At 33.8% G+C, this 14,315-nt stretch overlaps 1 protein-coding gene across 1 annotated transcript; it reads right to left on the bottom strand.

Moving 5' to 3' along the window:
* Positions 1-11,425: 11,425 nt before the first annotated feature.
* LOC116771154 (sterol carrier protein 2) lies at positions 11,426-14,090 on the bottom strand. Its single transcript, XM_032662901.2, has 2 exons — positions 12,703-14,090; positions 11,426-12,188 (listed from the first exon to the last, which is right to left on the bottom strand). The coding sequence occupies exons 1-2, from the start codon at positions 13,807-13,809 to the stop codon at positions 11,685-11,687; spliced, it is 1,611 nt and encodes a 536-aa protein (XP_032518792.2). The 5' UTR covers positions 13,810-14,090; the 3' UTR covers positions 11,426-11,684.
* Between the last annotated feature and the right edge of the window lie 225 nt (positions 14,091-14,315).

Here is a 14,315-nt window from a genome sequence, read left to right as displayed (position 1 = left end):
TTGCCAGATGTTAAGGAAGTTACTGACAGAATAGGCCAACAGAATCTTGAAGAAGGTTTCGATCTAAACTATATACAAAACACACAAAAAAGTGAGCCAATTCTTAAGACCGATAAAGAGTATTCCTTTACAACAAGCGGCGTATAAAAAGTCGATTGTGACTGTGGCTTGTCATACATTGGACAGACGAAGAAGAGCATCGGTACAAGGGTGAAGGAACATGTCTCTGGCATTAAAAACAGGCGCATATCGACGTCAGCAGTGTGTGAACACACAATGGGCAAACCAGGCCACTACATTCGGTTTGACAAACCACAATTCCTCGCTCGTGAAGACAGGTACATACCGAGGTTAATCCGCGAAGCTATTGAAATTAAAAAACATTACAATTTTAATAGAGAAAGTGGCTACAATTTATTTTAGACCTGTGACCCCAGAAACTGCTTAACAGCATAGAAAATAGAAAATCTACACAGCGAGACCTCAAAACACATCCAGAGCGGTACACTAGGAAAGTAAGAAATCATTCTCATCTAGTCTGCTCGTTATCATGGTTGTTGCAAAGTAAATGAAACTTCGGAAGTATGTACTTAGAAAAAAATAAGTCACGCTGTAAATACGAAAATTTTAATTTCATTTCAATGAATCCTCGCGAAAGTCTTAGATCTGAAAATAAGAAATTCTCTCAATAAAATAAATGATTTGAAAAATCAGTAATCATATAATAATTACACATTCAAATACACAAGGATAACCATACATATATTAATGTAAGTATATATATATATATATATATATATATATATATATATATATATATATATATATATATATATATATATATATATATATTAAATATAGCTTCAATCGCTCCTGAACCGTGGAATATTTAGCCAACGTCAAAAATATATTTTTGTTTATTGACATCTGTCATTTTAACGTGGGACGTCATGAATTGATAAAATTGTCACGAGAATCAGATCATTATCTCTACTTCTCATTGTTATAAAGTATCATTAAAAATATCGCTGATCTTCTTGCTACCAAATACATTTATCGTCTTCATTAAGTAAACATTATGTTAAGTACCTTTTCTCCAACGAGCAGAATTTATTTTATTAAACTGTCAAAATAGACAATAGTCATTGTGCATAAATTTAAGAATAAGTCTAAATGAGGCGTATTTTTTTTTATACAGTCTATATTTATAATATATATTTGGATTATGGTTTATTTATTTATTATCTGTAACATATATTGTAAAGGAATGATATATTGTTATCTGTAAACCAATATCAAGAGTTGTTTGCTATCCATCATCATTATCTCTTACATAAGATATCGGATTTGAAATTACGATCGTGTTTACTTTTAAAGTTAATATGAGCAGACAATATGATGCCGGCGACTTCACCTGTTTCCATCAAATAAAGCATAAATTGATTTAGGCTTTCAATATTATTAAACCAACTTTGCATTTTGACATTAGACACGGAGCGTTGCAAGTTTTTCTTTTAACAAATTTTTCTTTCATTATACAAGTCATTTAATGAGTAATAAGTTCATTAAATAGAATAAAAAACGGAAAGCACTTTGTATGTACTGTGTGCACACAAACTTGTGCTAAGCATAATATTAAGAAACTCTTATTAGCGAGTAAAATTAAACATTATGACGTCAACATCAAATTGTTTCGCAGCCATTAATAGGCGTCTCTAAGCTACAACGTAATTGGATAATTATTCTTACTAAAAAATAAAAACGAACAACGGTTTCGTAATAAGAGGGAAAGAAAAACCGAATATGCATAATGTATAAACACACACATTAAATAATTATACCGGTTTAATTTCCTACAACTAACAAAGTACATTAGATAAATGAAATAATAAAATGCAAGTTTACAATAACAATTGTTGCCAACATTAAATATTGTGCTGAATTAAAAATATTATTTGATTTATATTTCGGTGAAATCAAGTGAAAGTCGTTTTGAAGGTTGTTTATAACTTAAATAACTTTCCATTTTTGATACATTCATATCAGGTTTTAAAAATAAACACTATACTTATAATATTTGTCGCTTGATTACAATAATTATCAAGTGACACACTGAGTTGAGAGTACTAAATATCGGCCATAATAAATATGTTTGTCCTTTACATATATACAGATATACATTTATAAGTACAATCAGCATGTTATCACAATTAAGTACAATCAGCATAAAAATATTTTATTTCATATTAGAATTGACCTTTTGTATATCTGATAACTATTTTATCATGTTACTTTTGGTTCAACATAGCTCTACGTAATAAATTAACACTTTGAGAGGTAACGCATGTCTAGTATTCCGCATGTGGAACTATCCATGGACGGGTAGACTTAGAAATTATACTTAGATTTTAGCAGACAAGTTTGATATTTGTTCTAAACAAGTTAAAAAAATCAATGTACTCGAGGAGTGAAATTTCTAGAAAGCTCTATGGTCTTTCTCAATTTAAACATGTATTCCAAATAAGTATTATTTTATAACTAACTACTCGCCCCGGCTTCGCACGGTTTCTTTACAAAAAAATATTAAATAGCGTATGTTACGTAACATTGGTTGGGCACATACCTTCTTTTTGAGTTAAATCAAGAAAAAATAAAATTTCATCATATTTAGTGGTTGTAAAGTATCTATAGGCATCTGTCCTAAGCCATAAACCAAATAAAAATGTTAGTCTATAGTCTATGTAATCAGCTTGACAGAATAGACAATTTCGATATGTCATCTAAACCGCTCATTGTTTTATTTGCTTTCCTATTTTAATTAAATACTACGTTACATGGTGTCAGAACTATTTAAAAACGTGTTAAAAAAAGGAAACGAAGAAATTCGTGAGAAAGTTGTAAAATGGCTACGAACGACGCAGTATCTGGAATAAAGCCGCCGGCTAACCTACAAATTGACTCGGACAAATCAACGTGTTGGAAAAACTGGTTACAACAGTTTGAGTGGTATGCAATCGCTGTTCAGCTAGATAAAAAGCCAGCCGATGTCCAGGCAGCAACATTTATGGCAGTAATAGGCCCAGAAGCGATCGAAATATACAATAGTTTCAATCTGAGCGATACAGAAAAAAAAAACCTGGCCGCCATCAAAAACAGGTTCAAAGAGTATTTTGCACCAAAAACAAATATATCATTCGAAAGATATATATTTTTTAAGATTGAACAAAATGAAGATGAATATTTTAACGAATTTTTAACCCGAATAAAAACTCAGGCAATCAAATGCGAATTTGACAATTTACTGGACGAAATGTTAAAGGACAAAATAGTTTTTGGTATCCGATCCAATCAAGTCAGAGAGAAATTGTTGACAGAGGATAAATTAGACTTAACCAAAGCTATTAATATCTGTAAAACTAGTGAACAAGCGTCCAAACAATTAGATGAGTTTGAAAGCAAAAATAAAACAGATAAAGTACTAGTAGTCAAAAACAAAAGTGTCAAAAACAAAGAAAATGAAAATTTTGACTGCAAAAGGTGTGGTTCAAATCACAAACGCAGAGAATGTCCAGCATTTAACAAACCCTGTACCAAGTGCAACAAAAATGGTCACTTTGCCAAAATGTGCCGCACAAAGAACTATAATCCTAAATTAAAAAATAAAGTGAACACTGTAGAAGAAATGTCAGATTGTTCAGAAGACGAGGTATATATATCAGCTGTAAGTGGTGGAGATAAGAAAGACTGGACAGAAACAATACAAGTTGGTAAAATAAAATTTGCTGCCAAATTAGACACAGGAGCACAATGCAATGTGTTACCGAGACACTTGATGAACAAACTAAAGGCAAGTCTGAAACCAAGCCGAACAAAAAATTTAATAAGTTATACAGAAGATAAAATGGCAGTTCTAGGTGAAGCAGAGTTACTATGTAAAATAAAAAATGAAAAAAGAAACATAATATTCAAGATAGTTAAAGAAAAAGTTACACCAATTCTAGGACTTGATACATGTGAAAAATTAGAACTTATTGCACGAGTGAAAACACTGAAGGAAAGTGAATGTAAAAATGATATCTTCGAAGGCTTAGGATGTTATAAAAACTTTGAATATGATATTGACCTTATTGAGAACCCGAGACTGGAAATTAGACCGTCAAGAAGAATTCCACATGCTATAAGAGACGAGGTAAGGCAAGAACTTGATAGAATGGTTAAGTTAGATGTTATTAAACCAGAAACAGAGCCTACCCCTGCCGTGAGTCCTATGGTAATTGTGAGACAAAAAGGTAAAATAAGAATCTGTATTGATCCGTCAGATGTAAATAAAAACATTCTTAGACGTCATTTTCCACTTACTACTATAGAAGAAATTTCAGCAGACATTAAAGGTTCTAAATTCTTTGCATTGTTAGATTGTACAAAAGGATTTTGGCAGATTAGACTTTCTGAAAGAACACAAAAGATATTAACTTTTGCTACGCCATGGGGAAGATATTCTTTCAAGAGACTTCCTTTCGGAGTATCATCGGCTCCTGAAATATTCCAAGAAATTTTAACAAATTTGCTCAGTAAATTTAAAAACGCAAGAGTGTCAATCGATGACATCTTTATCTATGCAAAAAGTAGAGAAGAACTTAAGAAAACTGTTAGCAAAGTTATAGAAACACTGAAGAATTCAGGGTTCAAACTAAATAAAAATAAGTGCATTTTTGAATCAGAAAGAATTAAATTCCTGGGGCACATTGTTTCAGCTAATGGACTAGAAGCAGACCCAGAAAAAGTTGAAGCCATACAAGCAATGAAGACGCCAACAAATAAAACGGAGCTACAGAGACTACTAGGAATGATCACATACCTAAATAAATTCATCCCGAATATGTCAGACCTAACAAATCCACTAAGAGACTTGCTACACAAAAATACAAACTTTATATGGGAAGTTCATCACGAAGAAACATGGAACAAAATAAAACAAGTTCTCCAGAGGCCTCCAGTATTAAGACTATATGATGTAAATAAACCTGTAACATTAAGTGTAGACGCAAGTTCAAAAAATCTTGGTGCTGCACTCCTCCAAGAAGGACAACCAATAGCATTCGGAGCAAGGGCGTTGACCAAATGTGAACAGAACTATCCACAGATCGAAAAGGAAGCACTCGCTATACTGTTTGGATGTAAGAAATTTCACGAATATGTTTACGGCAAAGAACTGACAGTAGAATCAGACCATAAGCCACTTGAGTCTATCTTCAAGAAAAACATACAATCTGCTCCAGCAAGATTGCAACGGATATTATTTAATCTTACACCATACTCACCAAAAGTTATATTTAAAAAAGGTACAGAGATACCACTGGCAGACTTCCTTAGTCGAGACTGTGATACCTCTAATCTAAAATATGAACAAGAAGAAAATCTGAAAGTTGCAGTTATACTACCTATGTCAGTAAATGCTAAACAAGAGTTAATTACAGCCACAAAAGAAGACCAACACTCACAGTTACTACTTAAGACAATAATACAAGGATTTCCAGACAAAGTCAGGGACCTTCCTACAGAACTACAACACTATTTTAATTTTAAAGAAGAACTAAGCTATCTGAACGGTATAATTTTTAAAGGAAATAAAATTGTGGTACCTAAATTACAGATCCCCAAAATGCTAAAGAATATTCATCAAGGACATCTAGGTATAAACAGCTGTTTAAGAAGAGCACGACAACTTTTCTATTGGAAAGGACAGTACCACGACATTATAAAACTAGTCAAAACCTGCTCCATCTGTGAACAAACACAAAGAGATAACATAAAAGATATAGTGCTAGTTAAAAAATTTCCTACACTTCCATGGCAAATAGTTGCATCTGATCTGTTTGAACTAAAAGGTAAAACTTACATAGTAATCTGTGACAGCTACTCCGGATATGTGGATTTTCGACAGCTAAAAGGTCAGTCATCGTATGAAGTTATAGAACAATTGAAACAATGGTTTGCCGTGCATGGAGTACCAGAAGAGCTACAAACTGACAATGGACCACAATACATGTCCAGAGAATTCAAGGCCTTTCAAAAAGAGTGGAAATTTAACCATGTCACCTCCAGTCCACATCACCCTCAGGGCAATGGGCTTGCTGAAAAAGCAGTTCAAGTAGTCAAGAACATATTGAAAAAATGCAGTATGGACAAGTCTGATGTCCAACTTGCTTTATTAAACTGGAGAAATACTCCAAGAAATGATATTTTAGGCTCACCCAATCAACGTCTATACAGCAGAATTACCAGATCTCCATTACCTATAAACGACAACAACTTAAAACCAAAAATAATAACAGGAGTGACCACTGAGCTTAAACGACTAAGAGAAGTACAAGCCAAATATGGTAATAGGCACACTAAAAAACCAGATTCTTTTGAAATTAATGAGAAGGTCAGACACAAAGTTGCCCACCGTCAATGGGAGGGGGCAAGGGTGTTAGAAAGGCCTGAAGGTTTACCAAGATCCGTTATCATCCAAACTGATCAAGGACAAATACTACGCAGAAACTTCAGTCATTTGCACAAGACTCAAGCAGACATAACCAGAAACAGAGTGGTAGTTCCTGATATTAAATATACAGAAGAACCAACAACACAACAGGTTCCATCACCACAATCACCTGCTGCCCTGGAGTCTCAACCGACATCAACAAGTTCATCACCAAGTAGTTCTAATCACATGCTGGAGTCAACACTCACTCAACCATCAACAGCACCTAGATCATCAAGATATGGTAGAATAATAAAACCAGTAAATAGACTTGATCTTTAATAACACTTAAATCAGTACTTATTAAAGCTGTGCTCAGTAAATTTACAATCATTTTATATTTTCTTGTGCAACATTAATTATTAGATGAATAATGTTAGTTTACTATTCACATAATAGTAAGTCATTGTTTTGTCATATAAAATTTATTATGTTCATTCATGTTAATTAAAGAATAATAAGTTAGTTTTAAAATGTAAGAAAACGTTTTTAAGTTTGTTTAGTTTATAAAGAAAGGGAGATGTAAAGTATCTATAGGCATCTGTCCTAAGCCATAAACCAAATAAAAATGTTAGTCTATAGTCTATGTAATCAGCTTGACAGAATAGACAATTTCGATATGTCATCTAAACCGCTCATTGTTTTATTTGCTTTCCTATTTTAATTAAATACTACGTTACAGTGGTTAAACATATATTAAATGTTAACGAAGCAATACTATATTTTTTATGCTAATAGTAGTTTGTTAATTGTATAAAACATTAATGACGTGATCGTGTGTAAAAACGAACAAATTTTGCTTAGGGATAACACGTGATAGGACAACATATTGCCCGTGCGAAAAGCACCTTGTACTTAAGTCTATTCTCGCAAATTTTAATATCTGACCCTGGACTATATTAATTAATAAGAAAAGAAATACAAGACGTTGTACTTAAGTGTCTAATTAAAAAACTAAAGAAAATATAGTCGTCAACCGTGCGTTATTGTCGTTTGGTTATTAGGTAACGAAAGAGTAGGCAAGACGTTGCGGGGGGAGGGTCAGCGACCGAGTCATGCGAAGCGACTAGACTGAGCGAGCTATCGCGAGGATTTACTTTTGACAATTATTAAACTTACAGATTTTATGATAACTTTCAAATGGTATTTCCGATTTAAATGATTCATACAGTAATTTACAGATGCAGATGTAGGCTTGACCACGACGTAATTTATTTTGATAAGACTTAATACCGTAATTATGTTAGTAGCTTTCCAATAAACACTTCATGAATGACAATATTTAAAAGTATTAAAATTTATATAGAATGTTATCCTTCTCAAATTGATAGATGCCACCACTGATTTTTGTGTAAACCTATATAAGGTGCCTACACAATTCCACCATACATTTTTTTTGTTATATCTCAAAGGTTTTAGGCCGCATTTTCGGTAAAAGCTCCCAGTCATCTCATTTTTCCCGATATCTTAGACAAACACACAAATAAATATAGAAACTTAACAAATTATATCCTGAAACCTTCCTCGAGAATCACGCTATAGAGTGGAGAAAACCGCTTGAAAATCGGTGCAGTGGTTTTTGAGTTCGCGGACAGACAGACGCGGTGGGGGACATTGTTTTATAATATATAACATAATATTGATATTCAAATTGTTATTAATTTTACAGAAAAAATTGCCAATAGGTACGCTATCAAACCATTGGTCCTTATCGATATCTCAAGATAATTTATATATATGTAAATTGTAAAACGTTCACAAGTACGTCATTCATTAACGAACGGCAAAAAATAAAAACCTGCCAGCGGAACATGTTTATCACTTGATTCGTACCCTCCAACACGAAGATGCGATCTTTTAAATAACATTTCATTTGACATTGCACTGTTTTAAGATTCTGTTTCCTACATTTATTCATTTAAGGTAAATACATACAATTTGTCTTTAGGATAATCCAAGGAGGATAAAAAAGATGTTTATTTCTAACGTTTTCCTTCCCCTTACAATAGTCCCGTAAAATTGTTAGTGAGCAATGGATAAAACGATGTCTATGTTAGGTATTCTTGGGTATATTACCTATATGTTACAGGAAAAACATACTTTATCCCCGATCAAACCTATTCGCTTTATAAGGCTGTATGGATTTTAGACTAAACATTGAAATTGTACTACGTCTTGGCTATTGGAGTTTTTGCTTTCTTGTTTTTAGGTACGTAGGTAAAAAAGACCAAAAGTTGAACAATGGAAACGTTTTCTGAGAATAAGCTTGAAATATTAAATTCTTTGGATACAGAATTAATAATCACAAATGGTAGGTAATGATAACTTACCTCAAACTTGTATGTCTAACTTGCCTAATGGCCATGAAATGTTCTATAGAAACACGAACTACATAATATAATGATTGAAGTAGTTTTTATGATCCAAGTCTAGCCTCGCTGACACAAAGGAAAATAACTATTACAATAAAACTAAGTATTTAAGCGATACTTACAAACAAAATTATAATAGCCGAAACAATTCAATATATATGGATTAAAAAGACATAAATTTTATAGATACATATAATTTATCAAAGCATTCACGTGTGTTAAATAAACACAAGTTTCGTTTATTACCAATAAATCATTCTTAATGTGTCAATACAGCCACAGACCATACAATACTTACTCCACTTTCCAATATTAAGCTGTGTGTACGCCTGATTGTGCAGTCGAGTATAATTTATTCATCCTCGCGTGTCATAACAGTTGCGACTGATGAAATATAAAAAAAAATAAACATTATGTAAATAAAATGAGAATAGATATCTAACTTAGATGAAAGTTTAAGAAGACCAAGATATAGTTTTATTATACTTGCCATTTAATTGCGAAAATGTATTTAATAGTTTAAGGTAATTATATTAATTTATTCCATTGTATCAGCTCATACAGCGGTGTGAGCTACGAGTTATTGTTGCGTTAATAAAATTGTATGAATACTTTCCTCATTTCGTATCTGACCCCAAGAGATGTGTAACCGAACTAAACAGTGTTGTTTGATATATTCAACGGTAGACGGTATATTCTATAATCATACCATACTATTCTTGCATAACAGCTGGCTAATTTAGAAACCATTGTTCTGTCTGAATGTCTAATGTAATATTTTTTATTATATTTTATTATATTTTTTATTACATTAGACATACAAAGAAAACCGAATTTTGCCAGAAAGTTCCAGGTTCTCTTTATGTCCAAAATAATGGCTTTCGAGTAGCTGGCCGAACATTTGTAAGTAAGGCACAAATTTTTCAGGGCCATTACGATGAAAAACGTAGAACTTGAAATATGTATATCTTTCTAAGATGTCCTTTGACAGGAGAAGTAGGTTATGGTGATGATCTAGAACCTCTCAAATATCCAAAATAAAGATTTCGACTAATCAAAAAGTGCGTAAGGTGGGGGATAATAACCTTAGGACTCACCAAATGTATCGTCAAATAACTCACCATCATCACCAAGTCAAAAGTTTTTGGCTCTCTGCCATTTTTGTAGGGATTGTATTTTCGAATGCAATTTGGGTTCTTTACTATCACAAAGAATTTAAAATACCTCTACCAGCCCAACCTAACTATCTGGTATACAGATAAAAACTTCTCTCTGCATGCAAGTAAGGGAATTACTATAACTGACAAGTACTAAACTGCAATACTAGAACATCAGCGTGATACTGGCGCTAGACATTAAGAGAAACCTTAAAAAGGAGCCCTTTTTGTGAACCACAAAAGGAAAAATAATATTTAATGAATATGAAAGTGTTTCCCATGAATTTTCTTACGAATGTGCTTTTACTATGAAGAATCTATAAATGTCAAAAATTGGCCATAACAGAAAGGCCTTCATCTAAGCGACAAACGATTGATGCTATGTGTCGAGGGCTAGTACAGGGGATTGGGCGTCGAAATGGTTCCCTCACGTTTCTACTAGTGAGACTTTACCGTCTGGGTGGTTTGGTCAGTATCTGTAGTGTCACCGGTCGGGAGAGAAAGTGCAGTGGGGCCGCTGCACGCCTCTGACGAAACGGCCGGGCATACTCTGTTAGATTCTACCCTTACCAATCTAGAATAAAAACTAGTTAGTATATAAAGACTGTAATTTTACATAGTATATTTAAAAAAAAAAAACAGTCATTAAAAATTATTTTATTTGTAATAACTTTGGTTATTTAATCTGTGTTTGTTGCCAGTATTGGATGGCAAATCAGCTAACCTTAATCAATACACGATTTCAAATAAATAATATTGCAGTATTTGTTTGTCTTATTATTTTTATTATTTAGTCTTAGTTTTTTTTTTCAACTTAAAAAAATCCCTTTACCGATTTCGATTTTATTGTCGGTTTATATAGTGTAGATATAGTAGGCTGTTTTTCATTTTTGTAAAAACTTATTAAATACACTCGTCCGATTTTCTAACGCGAGACAATAGTTAATTCAATATATTTCTTATAAAACCTACAGTAAAAACGCAAAATAAAAATTTAGACACTCGGACGACACATGGGGAATCCTAGTCGGGAATAAATAGACACTAAATTTGATCAGAATCATAATAGGAAATAATTTAACTAAGATATACGAATTATTAAAAACAGTGTTCTTAAAACACCCTTATAAAATTCCTATAACAATAGTTTGATCCGTGTTTTTTTTAATCAATAGACAGTAGTAAACCCTTGATTTACAGCCAAGGTCAAGCAAACTTTTGTGGATGTCTTGAATTGTAAATGGTTTAAATATAATTATGAAAGCAAAACTCAAACGGCTCTAAAGTCCTACTAAACAATGCAAAGTTATTCACTAACATTGAACTATTGACTTCTGAGCACTGACGAGGAGGTGAAATAGAATAGCTTCAATATAAAATTATTTAATAAAGAAAATATCAACAACATGTAAATTTAATGGAATGACATCAGTTATACAAAAAATATTCATATGTAAAAATTGTATTGCTTCACTTAACAAATAAGGCTTTATTGCATTGCACTGATATATTCAATTAATATAAAAATATATATATTATTTAACAATTAGAGTTATCTATAAATGCCCAAAGACCATTTCCTTAGCCCAGTATAATAGAAACCGGTGATAATTGAAAACCAGAATCTTATAGTTTGGAGCGGATTGCTTCAATCCTGCCAGCAGCGGATCTCTGGAGATCGGTCAGCTTCATAGCGAGTCCCATGTTACCCTGGATTTTGATTTTTCCTTGGAAAAATGCCTTCTGGGGATTCAGTTTTCCGGATATCAGATCAGCGACATCCTCATCGTTGATTGTGAAGGTCACATCACATTTGTCTTTACCGTCGTAGTTCACACTGCCCTTTCCTTCCTTGGCGTTGATGACCCAGTAACCTTCTTCGCCGTTCGGTCCGTTTCTAACCTTAAAACCATAAACTCCTCTAACTTTCTCTATGAGTTTATCTTCATCAGACTTCATGGCTTCCTCGAGGATCTTCATGTATTTGTATACTTTGAAGTTCTCTGGGTTGGCTGCGATGGCAGCCACCTGGTTGGGTGATGCACTGCTGAATCCTTTACGGTACATGGTGATGACGACAGCTCCTCCGAGTCCTAGGTTGTGTTGTAAGGCGATGCGAGCTCGGGGCACCTATACAATCATTCAAAAAGTTAAAGAACATATTAGTTTTAAGCCATGAGGTGTCACAGCATATGTATATACCAAATGATCCTCAATCTGCTGTTATTGTGAAGTAATGAGTACACTTAGATGGTTGTCCTCAATATTATAAAATTACCAATGAGATGAATCAAATAAACATTTATAACAACCTCTTATCTATCTCATGACGAGTTATCAATTGAGTGTAACATATTGAGATCATTTCCCTTTGCACTGTTAACTTAATGTAAAACAATGTAAAGCAAACAATGCACGAACAAAAAATACAAGTTGTATTAAACATGAAGAAATAGTTTTATCATAATTTGCAAGAAATTTAATATTAATGATTTGTATAATCAGATGGTAGGAGATAAAATGTTGAAGAAACAATTATATTGTATGGTGGACGATTAAAACATAATAGCATAAATACAGTAGTGCTCGGCCACATTAGCAAACATGTTCCATAAACCATTATATGCCCACTGGCAAGACAAACCTGTCTGTCTCCCGCTTCTCCGCGTAGCTGCCAGACTAGCTCGGCACACTGGGCCAGGCCAGTCGCACCCAGAGGATGTCCCTTAGCAATCAAACCACCACTCGGATTTACCACACAACGGCCACCATATGTGTTGTCACCGGCATCAATGAATTTACCAGCCTCACCTTCACCACACAACTGAAGCCCCTCATATGTGATCAACTCATTTGTTGCGAAACAATCATGCAACTCGACAACATCAACTTGCATGGGTGAGATACCCGTCTTTTCATATAGTCTTTTAGCCGCTAATCCAGTCATATCATAACCGGCAACCTTCATTAGACTGTTTTCTTTGAAAACAGCCTCAGTGTCAGTGGCCATCTCCATACCAATTATTTCTACCGCCTTATTCTGAAGTCCATAACGAATGACAGCCTCTTCAGACATAAGGATGGCAGCTGCAGCCCCATCACTAGTAGGGCAACATTCCAATTTCGTCAGTGGGCCATAAATTCTACGAGAGTTCAACACTTCCTCAACTGTGTACTCTCGTCCACCTTGCGCTCTTGGGTTCTTAGCACCATGACGATGGTTCTTAGCTGCTATTTTGGCTATATGGACTTCAGTCGTACCATATTTCTTCATGTGCTCTGCACCCGCGTTACCGAAGTATTGAGCGGTCATCGGAGCTGCAGTTAATTCTGCCATATCCGCCATCTTGAGAGTATGTCTATCTAAAGGATTCGTTCTGTCTGAAAATGTACCATTGCCTAGAGCACCTGGTGTCATTTTCTCGAATCCAAGAGCCAGAATAACATCCGAAACACCACCTTCTACGAGTTGTTTTCCAAGGAATAGTGCGTTAGAACCAGTGGAGCAATTGTTATTAACGTTATATATAGGAATACCAGTCATGCCAATCTGATATAATACTCGCTGACCGCTTGTAGAATCACCGAAAACATACCCGCATATAGCCTGTTGTACGTCTTGGTACTTTATACGAGCGTCGGCCAAAGCTGCCTCGACAGCTTCCTTCCCTAAATCTGGATAATCCATGCCGCTATTGGGCTTAACAAACTTCGTCATCCCAACACCAACTACGAAAACTTTCCTAGGCATTTTGGTATTTTATAATTACCTCGATTTCTTAATGACGATCTGCTCACCACGATGACCACTGCGTATTTTTTTTTATAAATGTAAGATATACAATAGCGTTTTGAGCTCTGCTTTTATCAGAATAGATATTGAACTAATTATTACAGATAAAATAAGTGGTTATCTAGCAAATACGGTCAAAAACTTGCACTATAGTATCGCCAGGTCAAACAAACAAGTGATCACGTGACCGCGGCCTTTCGCGAAATGAATGGACTTTAAATTAACAACGCAGAATGACAAGCAAACAACTTTGGCCTATTGGAATATGAAGTTTGAAGTTTGAACTCTTCCGTCACAATCGAATACACATACTAATATAAAATCATGAAACTGTCATAAATTAAAAAAGAGAAAATAATAATTTTCAATACTACAATTTGATTACAAAAAAAAAAAGTTTTAAGCCATTTAGGGAATTTCGTATTGCCATCTCATATATTTTTTAATTATATTAAATAATCATT

Source organism: Danaus plexippus, chromosome 17 (assembly GCF_018135715.1).
Source record: "Danaus plexippus chromosome 17, MEX_DaPlex, whole genome shotgun sequence".
NCBI classification, from domain to species: domain Eukaryota; kingdom Metazoa; phylum Arthropoda; class Insecta; order Lepidoptera; family Nymphalidae; genus Danaus; species Danaus plexippus.
The sequence above is the reverse complement of the archived record's forward strand: the minus strand, read 5'-3'. Positions and strand labels throughout refer to the sequence as shown.

What these genes read in the sequence shown, in the direction of transcription:
- LOC116771154 (XM_032662901.2), bottom strand. Translation starts at nt 13,809, where the DNA reads ATGCCTAGGAAAGTTTTCGTAGTTGGTGTTGGGATGACGAAGTTTGTT. An exon ending in GAGAAGCGGGAGACAGACAG is followed by an intron (nt 12,189 to 12,702) that starts GTTTGTCTTGCC and finishes ATGATTGTATAG; the next exon opens with GTGCCCCGAGCTCGCATCGC.